Below are 19,723 nucleotides of genomic sequence, written 5' to 3'. Positions count from 1 at the left end.
TAAGACCTGGGCTAGGATTTTGCCCTTAAGAAATTCTCAGAATTAGGGGGGGGGGGGTCATAGAATCTCTTCCTCCTGTCTGACCCAGATCCACTACAATCCCAAGATGATTCCTCTTGCTCAGTCCTTCATGGGAACCTTAAAATTGACCCAGGGACCCTAAAGAAGTCCAGGGCTGTCTAGGTCTAATTTTCTACATAGGTTGTTTCTCCCTGAAGATGACACTTTTCCTGCTGGGCCCTCAGACCAGGAAATATCTTTGCAAACCCTGTCACACATATTGCCTTCTCTCCTCCTTTTATTTTGTCTCTGTCCAGGCCCTCAGCCAAGTCCACCAACAACTCCCCCAAGTAAAATATTTGAACAAGGAATCAATAGCCCTCAAAACAGTACCAACTGTGATTATTCATACTAGATTGGGGAAAAATTTATCAAGAGCCTGAGTTCTCTGTGGCCTGCAGCTGCATTGCATGAGCTTCTAGTCACATTCATTCCATATCTGCCTCATTGAAACTGATATTAGATGGTTGGCTCCGAACAGAAAGATCCCAGTGATGAGGGGGTAGGAGGCAGCCACTCAGCCCAAAATGCCCACACAAGATACACCAGAAAAAGGAATCCAATTAGCCTGTATAGAGAACTGCCCTGTGAGAGTCCTCCTGCAAAACAATGCTCCAGCCTCGGCCCTCTCCCCCTTTCCCTTATGCTAACCACCTATTTCTTCTGGAAGCTTCTCTTTCCTTTTTACCTTATTCACCCTCACTGCTTTTCCTACTCATCCTCAGGGCCCCTCGTTGTGTGTTCTCCCTCATTGCCCATCCTTCCTCTCCTCTCCTCGCCTCTCTTCTCTATTTCTCTCCTTTCGTCCTTCCCATTCTTCCCATTTTGCAACATATTTTCTGTTTTTGCTCTTCCAACCTTTCTTTTCCCACATCCCAGCCTCTGAAATGTCTCTGAGCTATGAGGATTCCCCTGTCCCCAGCCCCAGTGAGAACAAAGCTCTCTAAGGCAGCACCTCAAACTCTCTGCCCTGCGGGGAAGAACTGAGGTGGTGAGCTTGGAGGAGAAGCAGTCCTGGCTTTGGAGTGTCCCCTCCCTCTGAAGGGACATGACAGTCCAGTCCCACCAAGGGAACAGAGGGAAGAGGCAGGTGAACAGGATGAAGGGCTGCACTGAGTTCTTTTTGGAGTTGGCCTTCATGGGTGATTTCCTTGTTTCGTTTGAAGAGTTGTAAACCCTCAAACACCCGCCATGAATTCAAAACCAAACCCGATCAAAAGAGAAGGAGGTTCCCTGCCACTCGGCATGCAGACCCAATTCACAGCTCCAGAAAACAAGTTAAAACTTCTAACTCCCTGCTCCTTTCTCGCTTGCCAAGTTGCTGAAATTGCTTCAATAAAATGTCACTGAGCACTCTGGGTCTTGACTGAGTCGTATCCTGTCTTATACCTGGAGGGCAGCCTCAGAATCAGGAGGTCTGGGAGTAAGTACATGCCTTCTGCCCACCATGAATGCCATGAACCATCCTACTCTCTGCCCCTGAGCTCTGGTCCTGGGCTTCTGGGAGCCCAGCACTGGCACTGAGACTACCATTGTGTCTGGATAGGCTGGGGGAGCTCCGCTGTGCCCATGTGGTCCCAGTGAGCCCTATCCCCGCCCACTAAAGTGCGAGTCTGCCATTTGGCCAGTCTCTCAGCAGCACCAGCTCCATGAACATCATCTCCTGGGCCCACCAGGGTAGAGTGAGAGTCTCCTTCCCTGACACTGTGCAACAGTGTCCCAGCCCACACCACCCTCCACCTCCCACCATTCCAGGCCTCCCATGACACCCCTCACTTCAAGGCCCAAGTCAAGACTACTGAAGAGGGAACAGTGTGAAATGGCACAGTCAGACTGAGAATTTTCAAGGTGCTGAAATGTTTAAGTTCTAGGCTCCTAATCTACAGGCAAAGAATGTGAAGCATGTTGGTACAGATTCCCCGTCCCCAACCCAGGCCTTCAGAGCAGCAGAGCAAGGTGGGGTTAGGAGGAACAGGACTCGATCCCAACCTTATCACTGACAAGCTGAGTGATGGGGACACAGCCCTTCGCTCTGCTCCTCACTTTCCTTGTCTGTAAGATGGTTGCTACAGCAAAGTGTTGCTGTGGGGGATAATGAGATAATGGATAGAAAGAGTTCAGAGGGACCCGGCACATGGTAAACCTCAGTCAGTGTCACTATTATTATCATTGGCTTGATTTTGACCTGGAAAAAAGTCTCAGCATGGAAGGGCAAGACCAAGCAGAGTTTATACTGTGAAGATGGATGAGAGAAGAGGAAAGAAAATTGGCAGGGGCCTCAGGCCTCTCCAAGAGACTGTGTCTGTGCCCTAGTTCTGGGAAGACAGCCTGACCCACATCCACCTGGCACATTCTTTAGAGCAGGCACTGTCTGAAGAGAGGTCCTCAAGCTGGAATGTACCTCAGGGAGGCTCCAGAGCACAAAACAGAACCCCAGACCAATGCTGAATCCCCAGACCAGCTCCATGAACATCATGTCCTGGGGGACCCACATGTGTGGGGGAAAGCATCCCTTCCTCTCAGACTCCTCTTGAGTCTCCTTATCAGCATTGTGTGTGTGTGTGTGTGTGTGTGTGTGTGTGTGCAAATGGGGCCCTGGAGAGAAGTGTATATGCCTGGAGCCCTCCGCCCTCAAGACCCTGGGTGGGGCCTGGATGGCTGAACCAGAACCAGAGCCTTGCCTCCTGAGAAGGGGAAGATCCAGCGAGGCTCCCTCCAGCCCAAAAGTCTACCTCCCTAGGAACTCCTGGGATCACCTAGAGCCCATGGAGGGCACTTGGGTTTGAGGATCTATAGGAAGACAGAGACAGCCCTGGGCAAATAGAGCATCCTCCATGTGTCTGATCTGCCCTTGAATCCCAGGGAAGTTGGGGTGTGTATTTCATGTCCCTCCCCTTCCCTCCTGTGAAATGATGTATAGTCCCACTCTACCCCTCCTTGAGGCTGAGCCACGGGTTATGGCAGGCATCTCTGTCTGTATGGACCCTTTCATCGCCCCCATAAACAAGGAAGTCTTGCATTTTTATAGGCCCCACCAGCATGGGCCACTGGCTCCTTCTCTGGGCTTTCTGCTACCCTAATTATCCACCTTGCTCCCCAGTAGCTGCTGATATCCCAAGCTTGTAAACCAGATTTAATGGTGATTTGGGGTTTGACCCAGCTCAGCCCTCCACCCCTCTACGAGATAAAAGGGGGAAGTCAAACCACGACTTGGCCACGCCTGCCCCCTCTTCTCCACTCCAGGGCTCCGTCTCTCTGCCTCTCTCTCCTGACATGTCGTGCCGCTCTTTCCAGGCAGGCTCCAGGTATGGTACTCAGAATTTCAGCTCATGCTCGGCCATCACACCCCGAATGGTCACCCACTATGAGGTGAGCAAGGGCCTGTGCCGGCCTGGGGCTGGTGGGGGCCTCCGCGCCCTAGGCTGCCTCGGCTCCCGGAGCCTGTGCAATGTGGGCTTCGGGAGGCCCCGGGTGGCCTCCAGGTGCAGCCTGCCTGGCTTTGGGTATCGAGCAGGGGCCACCTGTGGGTCTTCTGCCTGCATCACCCCTGTCACCATCAATGAGAGCCTTCTGGTCCCGCTGGAGCTGGAGATCGACCCAACGGTGCAGAGGGTGAAGAGGGATGAGAAGGAGCAGATCAAGTGTCTCAACAACCGCTTTGCATCCTTCATCAACAAGGTAAGCCGTGGGCCCAAGGTGCAGGAGTGGGGACGAGACCCATTACAGAGTGTACCTGGTGGCCAGTCAAGGGACAAGGAAAAGGCCGGCAATACACAAGCTGTCCTTTGCCCATCGGCCTCTCCAGCCTTCATTTTTGTAAGTGTTTGGATCAGCACTGAATGTTTCTGCTTCCAGTCCATTTTTTTTAGTTATGTCTCTGGACGTTATCTGAGAAAAAAATCACTAAGGTTGTCTGAGGTCAGACTATAAGAGGAACTTTCAGAGCAGGTTATAACCAAAGAAATGCCCTTCCTGATGAGGCTTTAACAATCCAACTGCCTTCTGTGTGCCTGAGCTGTGTTGAGGCTCTTGAAGACTCTGAAGTTGAGGATGGGTACTATGACCCCCATTTTTTTGCCATAGGTTTAGGCTTGGGGTGAGGGAATAGAAGAGCAGTCAGAGCTGGGAGCACAAGGTGGCCACCACCCAAGTCTTATGTTTGTCAACCCCAGAGCCAGCTCAGAAAGGCTGCAGGGAGGGGGACACACTGCCTCTAAATGCTGCTGAACCAGGTGTCATCCCTCAGCTGCCCCTGGGCCTATCCCCAGTCCAGGGAGGCTCTTGGGGTCCAGACCATGCCACAGGCTGAGCTGGTGTTTCTGGTGGCTAGGCTTGTGGAACAGAAGCCAGGAGTCCTGGCCCCGAGTTGACTCCACTCCTGTTGCCCAGATCCCTGAGCAAGGCACTTGCTGCTCAGCCTCAGGGATGCCGGTGCCTCGTGGGGGAAGGAGGAAGAGAGGGGGAGGATGAAAGGAAGCACTCCATACCACAGGGATGCTTCAGAAATAAACTTGTTCAGTCACACTTAGTTTTTTTAATTTTTTCAAGTTCTGGTTATAAACTCATCCAACAACATGGGCCCTGGTCATCAACCTTCTGTGAGGCCGGGAGTCTCCTGCTGATGTGGCCATAGGCCAGAATTGGGGCAACTTCCCTTCTACAATGTTCTTGAGAGGCAAAGCACCATAAGGGAATAAGTCCCAGGGCAAGGCCCAGAGACCATGCTCCCCGTGCCCATGACTAGCGGGTGACCAGGGTCTGATCAGCTGCTTCTAACCTCAGCTCCAGTCCACAAAAATGTGGGAGGTGGGCCAGCAACTATCCCTATTTCTGTGACCTGGACTTCTTTCTGACACAGCCATGTAGGATGGGACAGGGTGGGTGGGAAGAGCTGGAGTCCTAAAGCATCACCCTTGAGCTGATGGTACCCTTGAGCTGATGGTCTTCCCGGAGTGCCCAGAAGCCTGGCCTCCCAAGCGTCACAGCGGGACCTTAGGACGCAGGCTTGCAGGGTGCTCTCCCATTCACAGTCCCAGTAGGAGCTTTGGGAAGCAAAGTAGAGTTTGAAGAGGTAAAGGTTTTGGTCTAGGCTACAGGGTAGTGAGAGGCAGGCGGAGAAGGCTGCACTACGGACCTGCCCAGGCCTCTTGGGCGATATTCTTTCAGCTAAAACATACAACTCCTGAAGGGAAGGTAGGCATCCTCTACTGTCCCCAAAGTCGAGGAGACACAAAGACACCTCAGGTGCCAGTCGATGCAGAGACCTTAACTTTTGCGAATCCCAGTGCGTTGTCACTGGTGTGTTGGGAAAGGACAAAAGCCACTCCACTACCCTCTCCAAGGCCTGGTTCCCAGGGTCCCCCCTACCGCACCCCATTCTTGGCTGTAGGTCCGGTTCCTGGAGCAGAAGAACAAGCTGCTGGAGACCAAGTGGAACTTCATGCAGCAGCAGAGGTGCTGCCAGAGCAACCTGGAGCCCCTCTTTGAGGGCTACATCTGCGCCCTGCGGAGGCAGCTGGACTGCGTGTCAGGGGACCACACGAGGCTGGAGTCGGAGCTCTGCAGCCTCCAGGAAGCGCTGGAGGGCTACAAGAAAAAGTGAGTTGGCTCAGCTTTCATCCCATGAGGGGATCTAGGATGAGTTATAGAAACGACCTGGGCCTCGATTTTCCCACCCATAAAATGGGAAAACAGCTCATTAGGTGGAACAATAATTAAGTGGGACAATATAGGCAGAGCATCCTACAGGATCATGTATGTAGCGCGTGGTGGAAGCCCTGAATATGTGCATTTGTCTTCATCTCCCTTCCCACCACCCTGCCTAAATAAGGAAGGCCCTCACGCTCTTTCTCCCTAAGCATGCTTCATCCACCATGAAGGAGTCCCCATCTCTACTCTGAGCTACCTATCTGCTCTGCCTCATGAGTCCCTTTGTAGGTTCAGGACTTCTTCCTAGTCCCCCAACAGATCCGCAGTCTCCTCCCTCCAAGATTATGCACCTGCTGTTCCCTCCACCTGATAAGCCCTCTCAGCATTGCCCCCCAGCCATCCAGCCATCCCACACTTCCCCTCACCCTTGACTTCCGGCTTCCTCATCCCTCCCCAGCACAGCTGGAAATGATCTGGAAAACTTGTGCACACGTGCACAACACACACACTATTAGGAGCTTGAACTCCTTCTTTCTCAGTGCTTTGGGGCTCGTGTATTCTCTCCTGCCCCAAGTACCCACCTTGGGTCTGATTCACAGCCTGGAGGAGGTGACTGGTGAGCACATGTTCATGGGGAACCAGTAGGAAAGCAGCTCAGTGCTTGCAAGAGTCGGAGGCCAGATAAATTGCCTCCTGATGAGTCTTGAGTGAGTCTGCCCCGGGTGCAGGGCCTCATGGGAACACATGCTGGTGAGAGAGTCAGGAGAGATACATTTTCATTGAGGAGAAACACACACCAAGAGCAGCAGTTCCTAAGAGATAGGAGCCAGTGAAGGGGAGCCATGTCGGGGACACTCATGCTATAGGTGCCAACCATGGACCCTCTCAGTGGCAGGCACCGTGCTGGGAAATAGAGATGCTATAGAAAGGGAAAAGGTGGCTTCTTCCCTCTAGATGGCCCAGTTTAGTACACAATGACCACCTGCACCTATACCCAGGCAGCTGCAATGCAGAACACAGATCCCAAGAAAGGGAGTGAGCAGGAAGAGCCAGGAAGGCTTCCTGGAGGAGGCACCATTTGCTTGGGGCCTTGAGGGATAATGTCCCTTCTGATGGATTCTTCCAAAAGGAGAGCCCAGAATAGACCTCAGAAATGGGTAGAAATAGGAGCAGGAGACAAGGAAGGTCCAAAGTGTGCCAAGAAAGGGGAACGTTTCTAACAGACTGTGGCAGGCTGTGGGAAAGTGGAGGCTGGCCCCGCAGAAGGAGCAATGCCCTTCTTGAGAAGACAGTAGCAAGGTTACATTGGGAGACATGATTTGCAGTTCAAGAGGAGAACTTGGGATTTTCAAAATGGCCAAAAGGAGAGGAGGAGATGCCACTGGTATTTCATCATTGACACCACACTTAGCCCAGGCTCAGGCTGGGCACCGTCCTAGTGTGTGGTAGACATCAACTGACCCTCAAGGCCCCTGTGTGGCAGGACCAAAGTTACCCTCCTTCCACAGGAGAGGAGCTGAGAGGCCAAGTCACTTACCCGTCTTGGCCATGACTAGCATGTGACAGAACCAGGATTCAAACCCAGGTGATAGGTCCCCTAGTCCTGTGCAGGGGCTCTCCTGGAAAGGTGGAAATGGGCATCAGGAAGCACAGAGCCGCTTCTAATAGATCCACGCTGCTCACCAAGCTGAGTCACCATGGCCAGGCTGAATCCTGATGATCCCCTCTGAGGAGCCCTGCGTGGGCTGCGGAGCTCCCAGGCAGCTTGCCAGAAATAGTCGGGCTGCCTCCATGGGTCTGGTGAAGTGGGTAATTGCTACCTCTGTCACCAGACTGCAAGTAGAAATCAGGTTCAGCACCCTCCCAGCAAGGAGGAGGCCCCAGGTCAGCCAGGTATTTCAGAGACAGCAGCCAGTCTCAGGTCAAGAAAAGCAGCCAGGTCAGCAGAGGATTCCCAGAGAAATCAACTAGATAAAGGAGCTTCCTCAGCAGCAAGAAATGAGGATAGCTTCAAAGAGGACTTCCCAGAGGATGACTCACAACAGAAACAGGCTACAGGGAAGTGGGAGGGGTATTCTTGGAAAGTGGCTGTGAGAAGCTCTGGAAATAATTATCTAGTGGTGTCCAGAGACGGGCTCCCTAGGGTGGTCAGTCACTGACAGACAGTGGCCCCCAAAACCTGATGCCAAGACCCCTTCCAAACTCCACATGCCAACTAAAGACTCTCTCCCGCCCACTCCATCAGGTATGAAGAGGAGCTCTCCCTGCGGCCCTGTGCCGAGAACGAGTTTGTTGCCCTGAAGAAGGTGAGGGGTCTACACAGGGAGGCAGAGGCCACTGAGCCGGACTGGCCAGCCTCAGATACCCAGCCCCTGGACTGTGTCCAAACATGTCTACAGCCATCCCATCCAAAGAGTCCCTCCCACCCTCCATTGCCAACCCCTTGACCCTGAAAAAGATGAAGGTCAGAGTCTTCTCCCATCCCCCTTGCATAGGGGCAAGGGTTGGTTTGTCCCCCACTCCCAACTCAGTAGGCCAAAGCCAGGTAGGGTCATGTCTGCACCTGCCCAAGCAGTTGAAGATGTGGCTATGCCAAATCAAAAACAAATCAAAACTCTGACTCAAACGCCCAAAGAGGAACTGATTGCCAGGATTCCTTAGACAGATAGTTGGGGATTTCTAGGCTGAGCTCTACAATCAGAGCTGAGAACATGGTAGGCCAACATGGTAGCTCCTCTAAACCCCTACATCCCTCAGATCCTTCCCCATCAGGGTGTCAGGTCCAGGCATAGGGGTCCCAGGGCCGGGGACCCACCCTTCCACCTTGGCTCCATCCTTCACTTCCACATGGACTCCTTGAGGAAAGGTGGGCCCCACACCTGCCACCTGCCACCAGCTGGTACCTGGCTGGTGGAGAGTATGGTCCCCACATCCCCCCAGCTCCAGGTCATGATTCTGTCACTGTTCTGCTGCAGGATGTGGACACGGCCTTCCTGGTGAAAGCTGACCTGGAGACCAACGTGGAGGCTCTAGAACAGGAAATCAACTTCATGAAAGGCCTGTTTGAGGAGGTACCTGCAGCCATGCTGCCTTCTAGATGGCTGGTCAGGGCCAGGGGGTTAAGAAGGCATCTGCCCAGCAGGTGCCTGGAACAGATAGATCCCCCGGGGACAGCTGGAGCTCAGGGAGTGAGACTCTCAGAAATTGGAGTATCCAGATCCCAGGCTCTCAGGCCCCTCAGGGAAAGCTCTGGCTCACTAAAGGACAGGGACCAGGAGGATATTGATGGCTAAAGTCCTGGAACAGCTACAGCAGAGACCTATGCAAATCTCCCACGGGAGGCCAGAGCAGGCTGTCCCCTTCCTGCTGCTGATTCTCAGAACTCACTCCTTCACCTTGGCCCTCCCCAGGAGATCCTCCTGCTGCAGTCTCAGATCTCCGAGACCTCAGTCATTGTGAAGATGGACAACAGCCGGGATCTGGACGTGGATGGCATCGTGGCCGAGATCAAGGCCCAGTATGACGACATTGCCAGCCGCAGCAAAGCTGAGGCAGAGGCCTGGTACCAGTGCCGGGTGAGCTGGGGTGCAGAGGCCAGGGCTGGGGGTAGGGAAGGACAGGGAGCAAGGGAGAAGGGAGAAGAGAGAGGAAATAGGTAGGGCCAGGGGAGGACCCCCAGATGCTCTGGGCCCCAGGAAGTGAGTAAGGAGCACAGAGGACTGGACAATGCCACAGAGCCAGGGAATCCCATAAATCCCAGCTCTATTGTTTCTGCCAAGCTTCACGCCAGTTCGCTACAGAGCATGTAGGAGGGACCCCCACAGACAGGCCAGGCCTGTCACCAGGGTGCCCAGCTGTATTTACCTTCAGACTCACCAGAAGCTCTCCTCTAAACAGCCTTCAATAAACCTAATTGGCGATGATGGCAAAGAGGACTCTGGGCTTGGAGACGTGGGAGGCTGGTGGCATGGGGTGGTTACTAATGGTACAGCAGAAACAGTGATTAAGGTGGGCCCAGACTTAGTAATTAGGGGATTGCTGGGAGGGCAGGGGAGCCCCTGAGGGCAATCTGAGTTAACAAACACTATCATCTCAGTGTCACTGCCCTGTCTGTGAAAGGCACTGCGCATGCGTCCGCTCACTGGTTCGTGCATTCAGGCAACTGTTCATTGAGGATCCATCGGGTGCTAGGAGCTGGAGATCCAGCAGCGAACAGAACAGACAGCAACCTGGCCCCCATGTCACTTCCTTCTTTGAGGCAGAGGCAGGGGGCAGACAATGAAGGAAACAAGGAAGTCCAGAGGATGTATGATAGACAGTGGTGTATGCTAGGGAGGAAACAGGTCAGGTAGAGGGTAGGGAGTGTGTGGAGGGTGGCTTAGATAGGGGGCCAGCGAAAGATGGCCCTATGGAGCAGGGCGACATCCAGGATACCAAGAGTGAGACCAGCCCTGTTCTCGAGGAGTTATATTTCTGGGGGATAGAGGGAGTGTATAATTAATCACCATGAGAGACAAAGAGTGTGTGGTGATTGCCAAGGTCAAGCAGCAGATTCAAGGGCCTGGAAACAGAAGCAACACATTGTACCTGAACAGCAGAAGAATTGTCAGTACATAGAGATGTCAATAAGCAGAGGACTGGGGAAGCAGGCTGAGGAGCAGAAGGAAGGAGACGCAGAGGCAAGAAAATGAGGTCCCGGTGTGCTGTGAGGGAGCTGGGTCCAGACAGATAGTTGGGGGCTGGGTCGCCACACGTCTGCAGGGCTGTGCCAAATATTTTGGGGCTCTTTCTGAAGGTAATAGGTAACCCACCCAGCCAGGGCCTCAAGTACTGCTCTGCCTATTTTCTGAAGATCTGTGGTAATTACAAATAACAAACCCTGGCCTGGAGCCAGCCCTGGTGACTCCGTCTGTGGCCCATCCATGGCCAGCTTCACCCTGCTGGCCCCTCCTCTGGTTGCTCCTGGACCATCCATCAGTCAAGTGGGCTCAGGGGACACAAGCTCAGTTTCCCATCATCCCGTCAGAACCATAAAGATGATTCTATTGGTTAAAGATTGTATTTAGTTAGCTATAAGAATCAGAAATTTTTGAAAAAATAGTTAAATTCAGTTTTTATTTTTTTTTCATGTGATACAGTACAAAAATAGACTGCCCAGGATCATACCACTCAGGATCCTTTTTTTTTTCTAATTTGTTATATATGATAGCAGAATGCATTACAATTCATATTACACATATAGAACACAATTTTTCATATTTCTGGTTGTATACAAAGTATATTCACACCATGCGTGTCTTCATACATGTACTTAGGGTGATGATGTCCATCTCATTCCAACATTCCATTCTACGCCTTTTTTTTTTTTTTTTTTTGGACTGGGGATCGAACCCAGGGGCACTTAAACACTGAGCCACATCCCCAGTCCTATATATATATTTGGTCTAGAGATAGGATCTTGCTAATTTGCTCAGGACCTCACTAAGTTGCTGAGGCTAAATTTGAATCTGAAATCCTCCTATCTCAGCCTCCCAAACCACTGGGATTACAGGCATGTGCCACTTGCCCAGTCAATTCTACCATCTTTTTTTTTTAATACTTTTTTAGTTGTGATGGACCTTTATTTTATTTATTTATATGTGGTGCTGAGAATCAAACCCAGTGCCTCATATATGCTAGGCAAGTGCACTACTGCTGAGCCACAGCCCCAGACCCTATTCTACCATCTTTAACACACATTTTCAGGCTCATGATTGCCTCATGTCTCAAGATAGATACAAACATCACTCATGTTCAGCAAGAAGGAGAAAACTAGAAGGTGGAAAACATGGCAGCTGAGTCATTTCCCACTTAAAAAGCTTTCCTAGAATCCCTACCCAGCAATGACCATAGACCTCATTGATCAGAAGCTGGGAAATATTCTCCTATCTGGGTTCAAAGGGTTCTATTTTAAGGGAAAAGGAGTGGATATTTATTAGGCAGCAGCAGATTTCCCCACAGTAACCCAATAACAGAAGAGCCAACTTGATTGTGCTTAATATGAATTAAGTGGGGAATGACTCAGCTGCCATGTTTTCCGGACCTGTTTGTTTTTATGGTGCTGAGATCAAACCCAGGACTTCACACATGTCAAACAAGCCCTCTACCACTGAGCTATAATCCCCTTGCTTTGTATTTTCTTATGAAAGATATTCCTATCCACTATCAGAAAATCTAAAGCCGGCTAATTTTTTAAATAATATACAAATGTAATCTGTATACAGTTACTCTTCAGAAATTGAATGCAAAGGGACAAGGTATTCAAAAAGTGTTTAGCTGAGGTAAGACATAACTTTGCATTTTGGTTTTGATTGTTTTGAGTTATTGATCTTTTAGCATTCCAGGCTGAGCACAGAACCCCCTCCCAAGATCCAGAGGGACATCTAAAAGGGAGAGAGTCCTCAGATGGTTAGGGCTCTGGGGCAGAGAGAAGGGGATCTGATAGGGAAGGTGAAGATCTTGGAGCTTGGAGGGGAAGTTAACAAGCCTGAAGTCTCAGAACTGAGGGATGAGACAGAAATAAGGAGCAGCCCATGAAAGGACATCAACATTGGTCAGAAATAAAAAGGGAATTGAAAGCAGGACAAGTATCAGAAACCAGAGAGCACCAAGCTAGGAAGTCACGGGAGAAAAGACTGGGGACAGTGAGGAAGAAGCTAGGAGATGCCACAGTGCAGAGCCTGGAGGTGTAACTCCTGTGTCCCGGCAGTACGAGGAGCTGAGGCAGACAGCTGGGAACCACTGTGACAACCTCCGCAACCGCAAGAACGAGATCCTGGAAATGAACAAGCTGATCCAGCGGCTGCAGCAAGATATTGAGACTGTCAAAGCTCAGGTGAGGCGGGGGAGGCCTCTGCTGTGGGAGCCCAGCACAGGTGACTCTCCCGCAGGCTGTGGGGCAGGTCCAACCCTCCCAGGGAGCACCGCAGAGGAAGTAATAAACCTGGCCGCCTCCACTGGTGAAGAAGTAGATCCTTTCTATAAGAGCTTAACCCCACTCCACCCCCAGCGCTAAGCCTATCTAGGAGGGAATCTCAGCTCTCCTGAGTGTCTTCCAGAAAAAACAATTCCCCATTCCCAGGAGAGCCAGATGTCACAATCCTAGGATAAAGCCCACAGCAAATTCAAACCTGGCAGGTGCCACCACATGTCTGCTTATCCTTCTGAGCAACCCACTCAGGGATTCAGGGGCCCCCAGTGATGCCATTCCGTGCCCTCTCCCCCAGCGCTGCAAACTCGAGGGCGCCATAGCCGAGGCAGAGCAGCAGGGCGAGGCAGCCCTGAGCGATGCCAAGTGCAAGCTGTCGGGGCTGGAGGAGGCCTTGCAGAAGGCCAAGCAGGACATGGCCAGGCTGCTGAAGGAGTACCAGGAGGTGATGAACTTCAAGCTGGGCCTGGACATCGAGATCGCCACCTACAGGCGCCTGCTGGAGGGCGAGGAGCACAGGTGAGCTCTGCAAGGGAGGGCGGGGATCAGGGTGTTACCCAGCCTGAAGTGTTGCCGTGACCACCCACGGGTGGTGGAAAATCCAGAACAGCACACAGTCCTTGAGCCCTCCTGCTCGGCATGGTGAGGGCAAGAGAAGGGGAGCTTCCACCTGGAGTGCCTCGCTCTGTTTATTTCTTTGTTTTTTCTTTGTGGTACTGGGGATGGCAACCCGGGGGCGTCACACATGCTAGGCAAGCACCTTCCCACTTCATTTTTTCTGATGCAGTCACCTTGTCTCCTCCTCTCTCCAGGCTGTGTGAAGGCATCGGGCCCGTGAATATCTGTAAGTAGATGAACCTTGGCCCTAAAGTGCCAGGTCGTGGGAGTTGATAACACAACGTAGGTTGGCACCACTCCATCCAGACCTCTGGGGCATCCCCCACCTCACAAAGAACCCTGGGTTGATGGAGAAGGTCTCTGGCAGGACTATCCATATTTGGGGTATCACAACTAGGAGTAGATGCCCAGCATGGTCTCAGAGTCCTCAAGAAGCCACATAGACCAGAGGATGCTTTGCTAGAGGGCAAGGGTTTGAGATAGACACAAAAGGGAGAGAGAAGACAAGGAGAAGCTGAGAGGGGGTGACATCAGGCCTGACCTCTCCAAGGCTCTGAGGAAAAGAGAGAAGCCCATGGGGATCTCCAAGCACTGTTGCTAGGGTGGGGAGACATGGAAGTTGGTAGCTGGAGGTGAGTGGCAGCAGGTGGGAGGTGTGGCCTGGCTGAGAAGTTCCAGGGCAGCTCCCTCAGAGCCACATGGGGTGGGGTCCTGAGCATCCCTTCATGTTCCCACAGCGGTGAGCAGTTCCAAAGGCGCCGTCCTGTATGAGCCCTGTGTGGTGGGCACACCCATGCTGAGGACCGAGTACTGCCCTGGAAGCACAGGTGTCCTCAGGAGCAGCGGGGGCTGCAGCGTGGTGGGCACCGGGGAACTCTACATCCCCTGCGAGGCCCAGGGGCTCCTGGGCTGTGGGAGTGGGCGGAGCTCCAACATGAAACTGGCGACTGGGGGCAGCTCTTGCACGCACTAGTGTTAGCACTGGCCCCCAACACCGGAAACCCAGGGGACAGGGCCCTAGATGTTGTACCCCCAGGGCCAAAAGCTGTTCCAAAATCCTGCCCTTCCTATATTGACTCCAGAGACCCCTGGGATTTCTGTTTGGGGTTGAGCTGACCTTCAAGTTCATCTTTATTTTCAAGTATCTGGGTACAAAATCTGCAATGGGACCTGAGGTGAGGTAGGATGCAGAGAGAGAGGATGCATTTCTTTTGTCCCTCCCAAACTAGTGACAGTCAGCCCTGGTGTGGCCTAGGAATGGCAGTAAACCCAATCACTTCACTTTCAGATAAGACCAAATGGGCACATCACAGTTCTGCTTTGCAGAAAACCCCATGAAAGTTTCCCCTCAAAGCCAGTCTCCTCCTCCGCACTCCACCCAAGCCTCCCACCTTTCTTTCCACTGGCCCTCATGTACCTAAAAAAAGTAAACCTCTTTTAGCACCCTCCTGAAATATGCACTATTGTAAACATCAAAAGGAGACCATCACCAAATCCCATTCTGAATTCCAAAGCCAAGTGCCACGATTTCAGATCATTTGGGATCTGCCCATGTCCTGCCAGCACCAAGACTCAAAAAGCAGTCTTTGGGTAGTAGCTTTACTTACACAAATTTGTTTGATCTCAAACTACACACATGAGTCTGTTGCCTGAGCCCACATTGGCAGTGGATGGTGGAATATTCCTGAAACAAAGGGTAAGAAGACTTGAAATAGTTACTGGGCAGAAGGATGATCAAGAGCTGACATTATTTACTCAGTGGGATCAAGCCCCACTCCCCACCCCATATTCTGTACGTAGCCAACAGCTCCTGCTTCTTCCCTTTAGCTCCTCTATATTTGAGGCTTTGGGTCTACATGAACACATTTCTCCACAACAGTTCTGTGGAGCTGCCCCAGCCACTTGGAGGCTCTAGTTTGGAATCTGGGAAAGGGAGGAGAAGGTGCTGGGCTCACCCACCTCCCAGGAGCCCTGCCCACCAGGGATACAAGTTGTCTGCCCGGAGCCCCTGGGCTCCGTGTTCCCAATAAACTAACTTTATTCACACTTTGAGAATCAGGATTGCTCATCCCGCTCTGTGTCAGGGGGCGGGGGGTGAGATAAGGCTGAAAGGAATCATGAGCCATCTTTAGGGACTGGAAGCTTGGGAATGGGAAGGAAAGTCGTTCTACCAATGGGAAAACAACACACACCTGATTTGCAAGTGGCCTGTGGAATAAATATGGCTCCATACAATTCATACTCAAAACCTGCATATCACACTTCACTACTTTGCATGTCACTTGCCATGTTAAAACAGCAACCGTATTATACAGAGGCCTCCTCACTGCATGGGGCCTTGCATACAGTCTATAGAAAACCCTGGGGCCTGCTATCATGTTTAGATGTAGCAGTCCCCAAACCCTGTTTGGGCTCCATTCCCTGTTCTGGACCATCCCCAGGGCCTACACAGTCGCGGCCTGGGCAAACCAGTGAAGATGGGCATCAGCCCAGCAAGGAAGGAAGCCCAGGACACTCCAACCTCCTCTTCCCATTTGGAAAACCCTGAGATCTGGAGACAAGATTCAGTGGAAATGGTTCTACCCTCTGCAAGGTTCCAGTGCCCTTCCCTGTTGCCTCAATGACCCCTGAAACAGCCTCTCCCCTAGGGCTCTCTCCCCCTCCTGAACCCTCCCTTGACAGCCATCCTGTGCCAAGCACTGGCTAGTGATACAGAGATGACAAAGACACACTCTTACCCCTGGAGGGACTCTCAGCCTCATCAAGGAGTCATAAATAATGATGCTAAAAAAATATGAGAACAACAAGAAGCAACAAATGATTGTGCTGAAAAGAGGGTCAGAGAGAAGCTCAAAGGGAAGATTGCAAGGACAGAATCTGACAGGAAGCCTGGAGGTGCAGATTTGTGGCAACATGTTCAATAGAACTTATTCATTCACTTTTTCAGTCACACAATATATATTTATCAAGCACCGGCTTGGGTCAGACCATCCAGGACCTGATAGCACCACGGTGAACAAGACAGCCCTGTACATACAGCAGGCCCAGCGCTGAGGGCCCAGGATAGGGACTGTAAAATGGTACAATGATGTGCAGAACATTCTAGCAGTTCCTCAGACTCTTGAACATGGAGTTACCATATGACCCAGCAATTCCTTTCCTAGGTATATACCAAGAGAAATGAAAATACATGGCCACACAAACTTTCGACATGATTCAAAGTAGCCAGGAGGAGGAAACAATCAAATGCCCATCAACAGGTGAATGGAATGGATCAACGACATGGGATCCGTATCCGTACAATGGAATCCTATCTTGGGCATAAAAAAAGAATGGAATAATTATACCTGTCACAATATAGGTGAACTATAAAGAAGTTTTACAAAGTGATAGAAGCCAGACGCGAAAGACCACCTATTATTTTATTTCATTCACATAATAAATGCAATGGAAGTTCAGAACAGGGAAATCTAGAGAGGGAGGGAGCTGAGTGGTAGCTGCTTAGGTCTGGAGGAAGTAGGTGATAGGAGTTGGGAGATAACTAAAATTTCTCTCTCTCTCTTTTTTTTTTTTTTTTAAGTGATGAAAACGTTCTAAAATTGACTGCAATGATGGTTCCACATATCTGGGAATAGATTAAATTCATTGAATCATACATTATAAATGAGTATAGCAGGTCCATGAGGCTCCTTTTAAAAGGAGCCTGGCCCAAGACCATGAAATGTACAGCTTAGCAGTAATGTGGGCCTGGAACAGGAAACTCCAGCTGAGAGGACTATTGTGAAGGTGGCAGAGCAGAGGGACATGGGAAACATAACCGAGGGTCCCTCTTGAGTCACAGGACTCTGGAAGCTCCCCAGGAGAAGTAGCAGGAAGCAGGCCAGCCTGAATCCCAACAGCCACAGGACTGTGAGGGGAAGGAAGCCAGTGGAAGGACACGTGTCCAGGGCCCAGCAGAGCCTGTGATTCCAGAGGTGTGTGCCAGGTGCGAGGGAAGGAGGGAGGGGATGGTGGGCCTCAGGAGCCTCAGTGCCACTTGCATCCCTGTTGCTCTGGACCTGGCCCCGAAACCAGCGGAGCTCCCAGCCCATTAATAACTCAGCTCTGGAAGCAACAGAAACACTCTGGCCAGGAGTACACCGAAACCTGAGATTCCAAAGAGACTGGCTATCTCTATCTCACAGAAGACTACCTGAGGCCCCGGGGACGCCCCCTTTAGGTGTTTGAGCTGAGTAAAAATTAAAATGATCCCTTACCCTCACAGGGGGCCTCTCTGGCCTGCCTGCCACCCCTTTTAGACTTTGGTTCCCAAGTACCTGGGCCCTTAACAGTTCTGCTAGAAAGGGGAGGCTGCCTGCAACCATGTACTAAGCACTACTCATCCCAGCAGTGGGGCGCCCCCTGCTCAGGTCTGGAGATAAGCTCATGGACCTGGGTTTGTCCCCTCTAGAACATTCCAAGGACTCCCCCACTCCTCACTGTCTGGCAGTAACCCATTCTCCCTTCCTCCCATGGGGTGGTGATGACTCAAAACAGGTGAGACAAAAGCGCCTCCTGGTGGTAGCACAGTGTATCTCATTCCATGCGACTCAGGAAACACCTCCTGAGCTTCCTTCCCCTCTGGGCCAGCTCCCTGGGTGCTGGGACACAAAAGGAACCAGCCTGGGGGGGAGGCAGGCTAAGAACCGTCTACAGCAAGCCAGAACTTCACTACGTTTGACTCTGCCTGGAGAATCTAGCTTTCAATCCCACGCAGAGTGCCAGGGAGGACAGCGTGGGAACAAGCAGGTCGGGGATGGTGGAAGGACCAAGATGGAGCTCCTGCCTTCCCAGAATGTCTCCATTTCCTTGTCCCTTATCCCCCCCGGCTCTCAAGTACTCACATAGAGCCTCTCCTGTCCCCATACACCCTGACCTGCTCCGATGGCCCATCCCCAGGTGCCCACTGCCTCTGCCTCAAATGGTCCCTTCCTCACTGTGGCCCCAAGCCCTCTTCCTGCTGCTTCTCTCTACTAGGGTTACTTGAGCACCCAGAAAGAATCTTGGCAGGGGACAATGACTTCCTAAATGGCACAGTGATTCAGTCAGTGGATCTGATAGCAGAAAAAGGGCTCCCTTGGCCATCCCAGCACCTAGTTACAGTGTTGGGCACACAGGAGCACTCAGTGAAGGGTTATTGAAGCAAACCGCACCTAGCAGGAACATTTTCACTCTGGCCAGATGGCACTGCGTGAGTAATGGGAGGAATTTGGCTTAAACCTGAAAACCTCATCCTTCCTGCAGGAAGAGGGTGCCCAATGAGAAGAGGCACTTTATCTCCCCTGGGGAGATGTTTGGGTTTCAAGCAAGTGGTCATTAGTCTGAGTGGGCAGAGGTGGAGGTATGGGCAAGAGTGGACTCAGCCTCCCCTCCCATTCCGGCTCCTTCTGTGGGGACTCCCAACGTGCTTTCCCAGCAGGGGCAGGTCTCAGCGTGAGAAAGGACCTCCTCCCTGGCCAGTGCCTCGCTCCAGCACAAACTCATCCCCGGGCAAAACGGAAGCACTCAGAAGGCGGCACTTAGCAAAGGCTGCTCAGCGCCTGGACTGCCCCCTTTCATCCCCCCCACCCAACCCACACACACCCTGCCACACCGCATGCCCAGGGTTCCCAGACCCTGCTCAGCCAACCAGGAGGGGGTCCCCTCCCCTGCCACTCGGCCCGCCTCCCTACTCCACAGATAGCATCATGATGACCCAGCAGTCGGCCAGTGACACAGCTGAGGAGCCACGGCTGGGCGCAGCCAGATCTCCAGGATTACATTCAGGTGGACTGACGACAGCAAAAAGAAACTGTCACGGCAGCAAAACCTCGAGCCCAGGGTTGCCAGGACAACTCCTCCCCTCTCTCTACCTGCCACCCCCTTGAAAATGTCTGAGTGTTGTGTTATGCATCATCTGGTGAAATGATACCTCAGAACTATAAAGTGCTGATGGTGACAGGGTTAGGCTTGGCTGGTCCCAGTCACCCCCACTCCACCCGTTCTGCTCGGGGATCAAGGAAGCTGAAACTTGGGACAGCCCAGGAATGCCTAATGGGATAATGAGCCACAGGAGGGGTGTGGGTTGCAGGACAGGAATAGGGAGGACTGCCCAGAAATGGAGGGAGGTTTGGGCTAAAGAGAGAGAAAAGGGTAGAGAGGACAGGAAGGAGGAAAAGGGGGAGAGAAAGCAATGGAGCTCGGGAAGGGTCCCCAGGCCTTGACAACACACATCCCAAATGTGTCCATGTTGAATCCTTGGAACGATGTGAAGCAGGTCTAACTCCATATACGAATGAGGAAACTGAGGCTCAGAGAGGTTAAACACCCGCCCCCGCCCAGCCAAGGTCACTGATATGCCATGGAATCAGGGTGATCTTTGACTACCAACATTATTTAGAACAGCCAGGG

The 19,723-nt window shown here is 52.0% G+C and overlaps 1 protein-coding gene across 1 annotated transcript; it reads left to right on the top strand.

Annotated features, from left to right (window-relative positions):
* Positions 1-3,333: 3,333 nt before the first annotated feature.
* On the top strand, positions 3,334-14,267 carry KRT82 (keratin 82; the record flags this gene model as incomplete). The annotated part of the gene is made up of 9 exons (XM_081309129.1): positions 3,334-3,738; positions 5,450-5,658; positions 7,955-8,015; positions 8,685-8,780; positions 9,120-9,284; positions 12,458-12,583; positions 12,975-13,195; positions 13,489-13,520; positions 14,032-14,267. The coding sequence occupies 9 exons, from the start codon at positions 3,334-3,336 to the stop codon at positions 14,265-14,267; spliced, it is 1,551 nt and encodes a 516-aa protein (XP_081165255.1).
* Between the last annotated feature and the right edge of the window lie 5,456 nt (positions 14,268-19,723).

This window comes from Spermophilus citellus, assembly GCF_964194105.1.
Source record: "Spermophilus citellus genome assembly, chromosome: 10".
Lineage (NCBI taxonomy): Eukaryota > Metazoa > Chordata > Mammalia > Rodentia > Sciuridae > Spermophilus > Spermophilus citellus.
The sequence above is the reverse complement of the archived record's forward strand: the minus strand, read 5'-3'. Positions and strand labels throughout refer to the sequence as shown.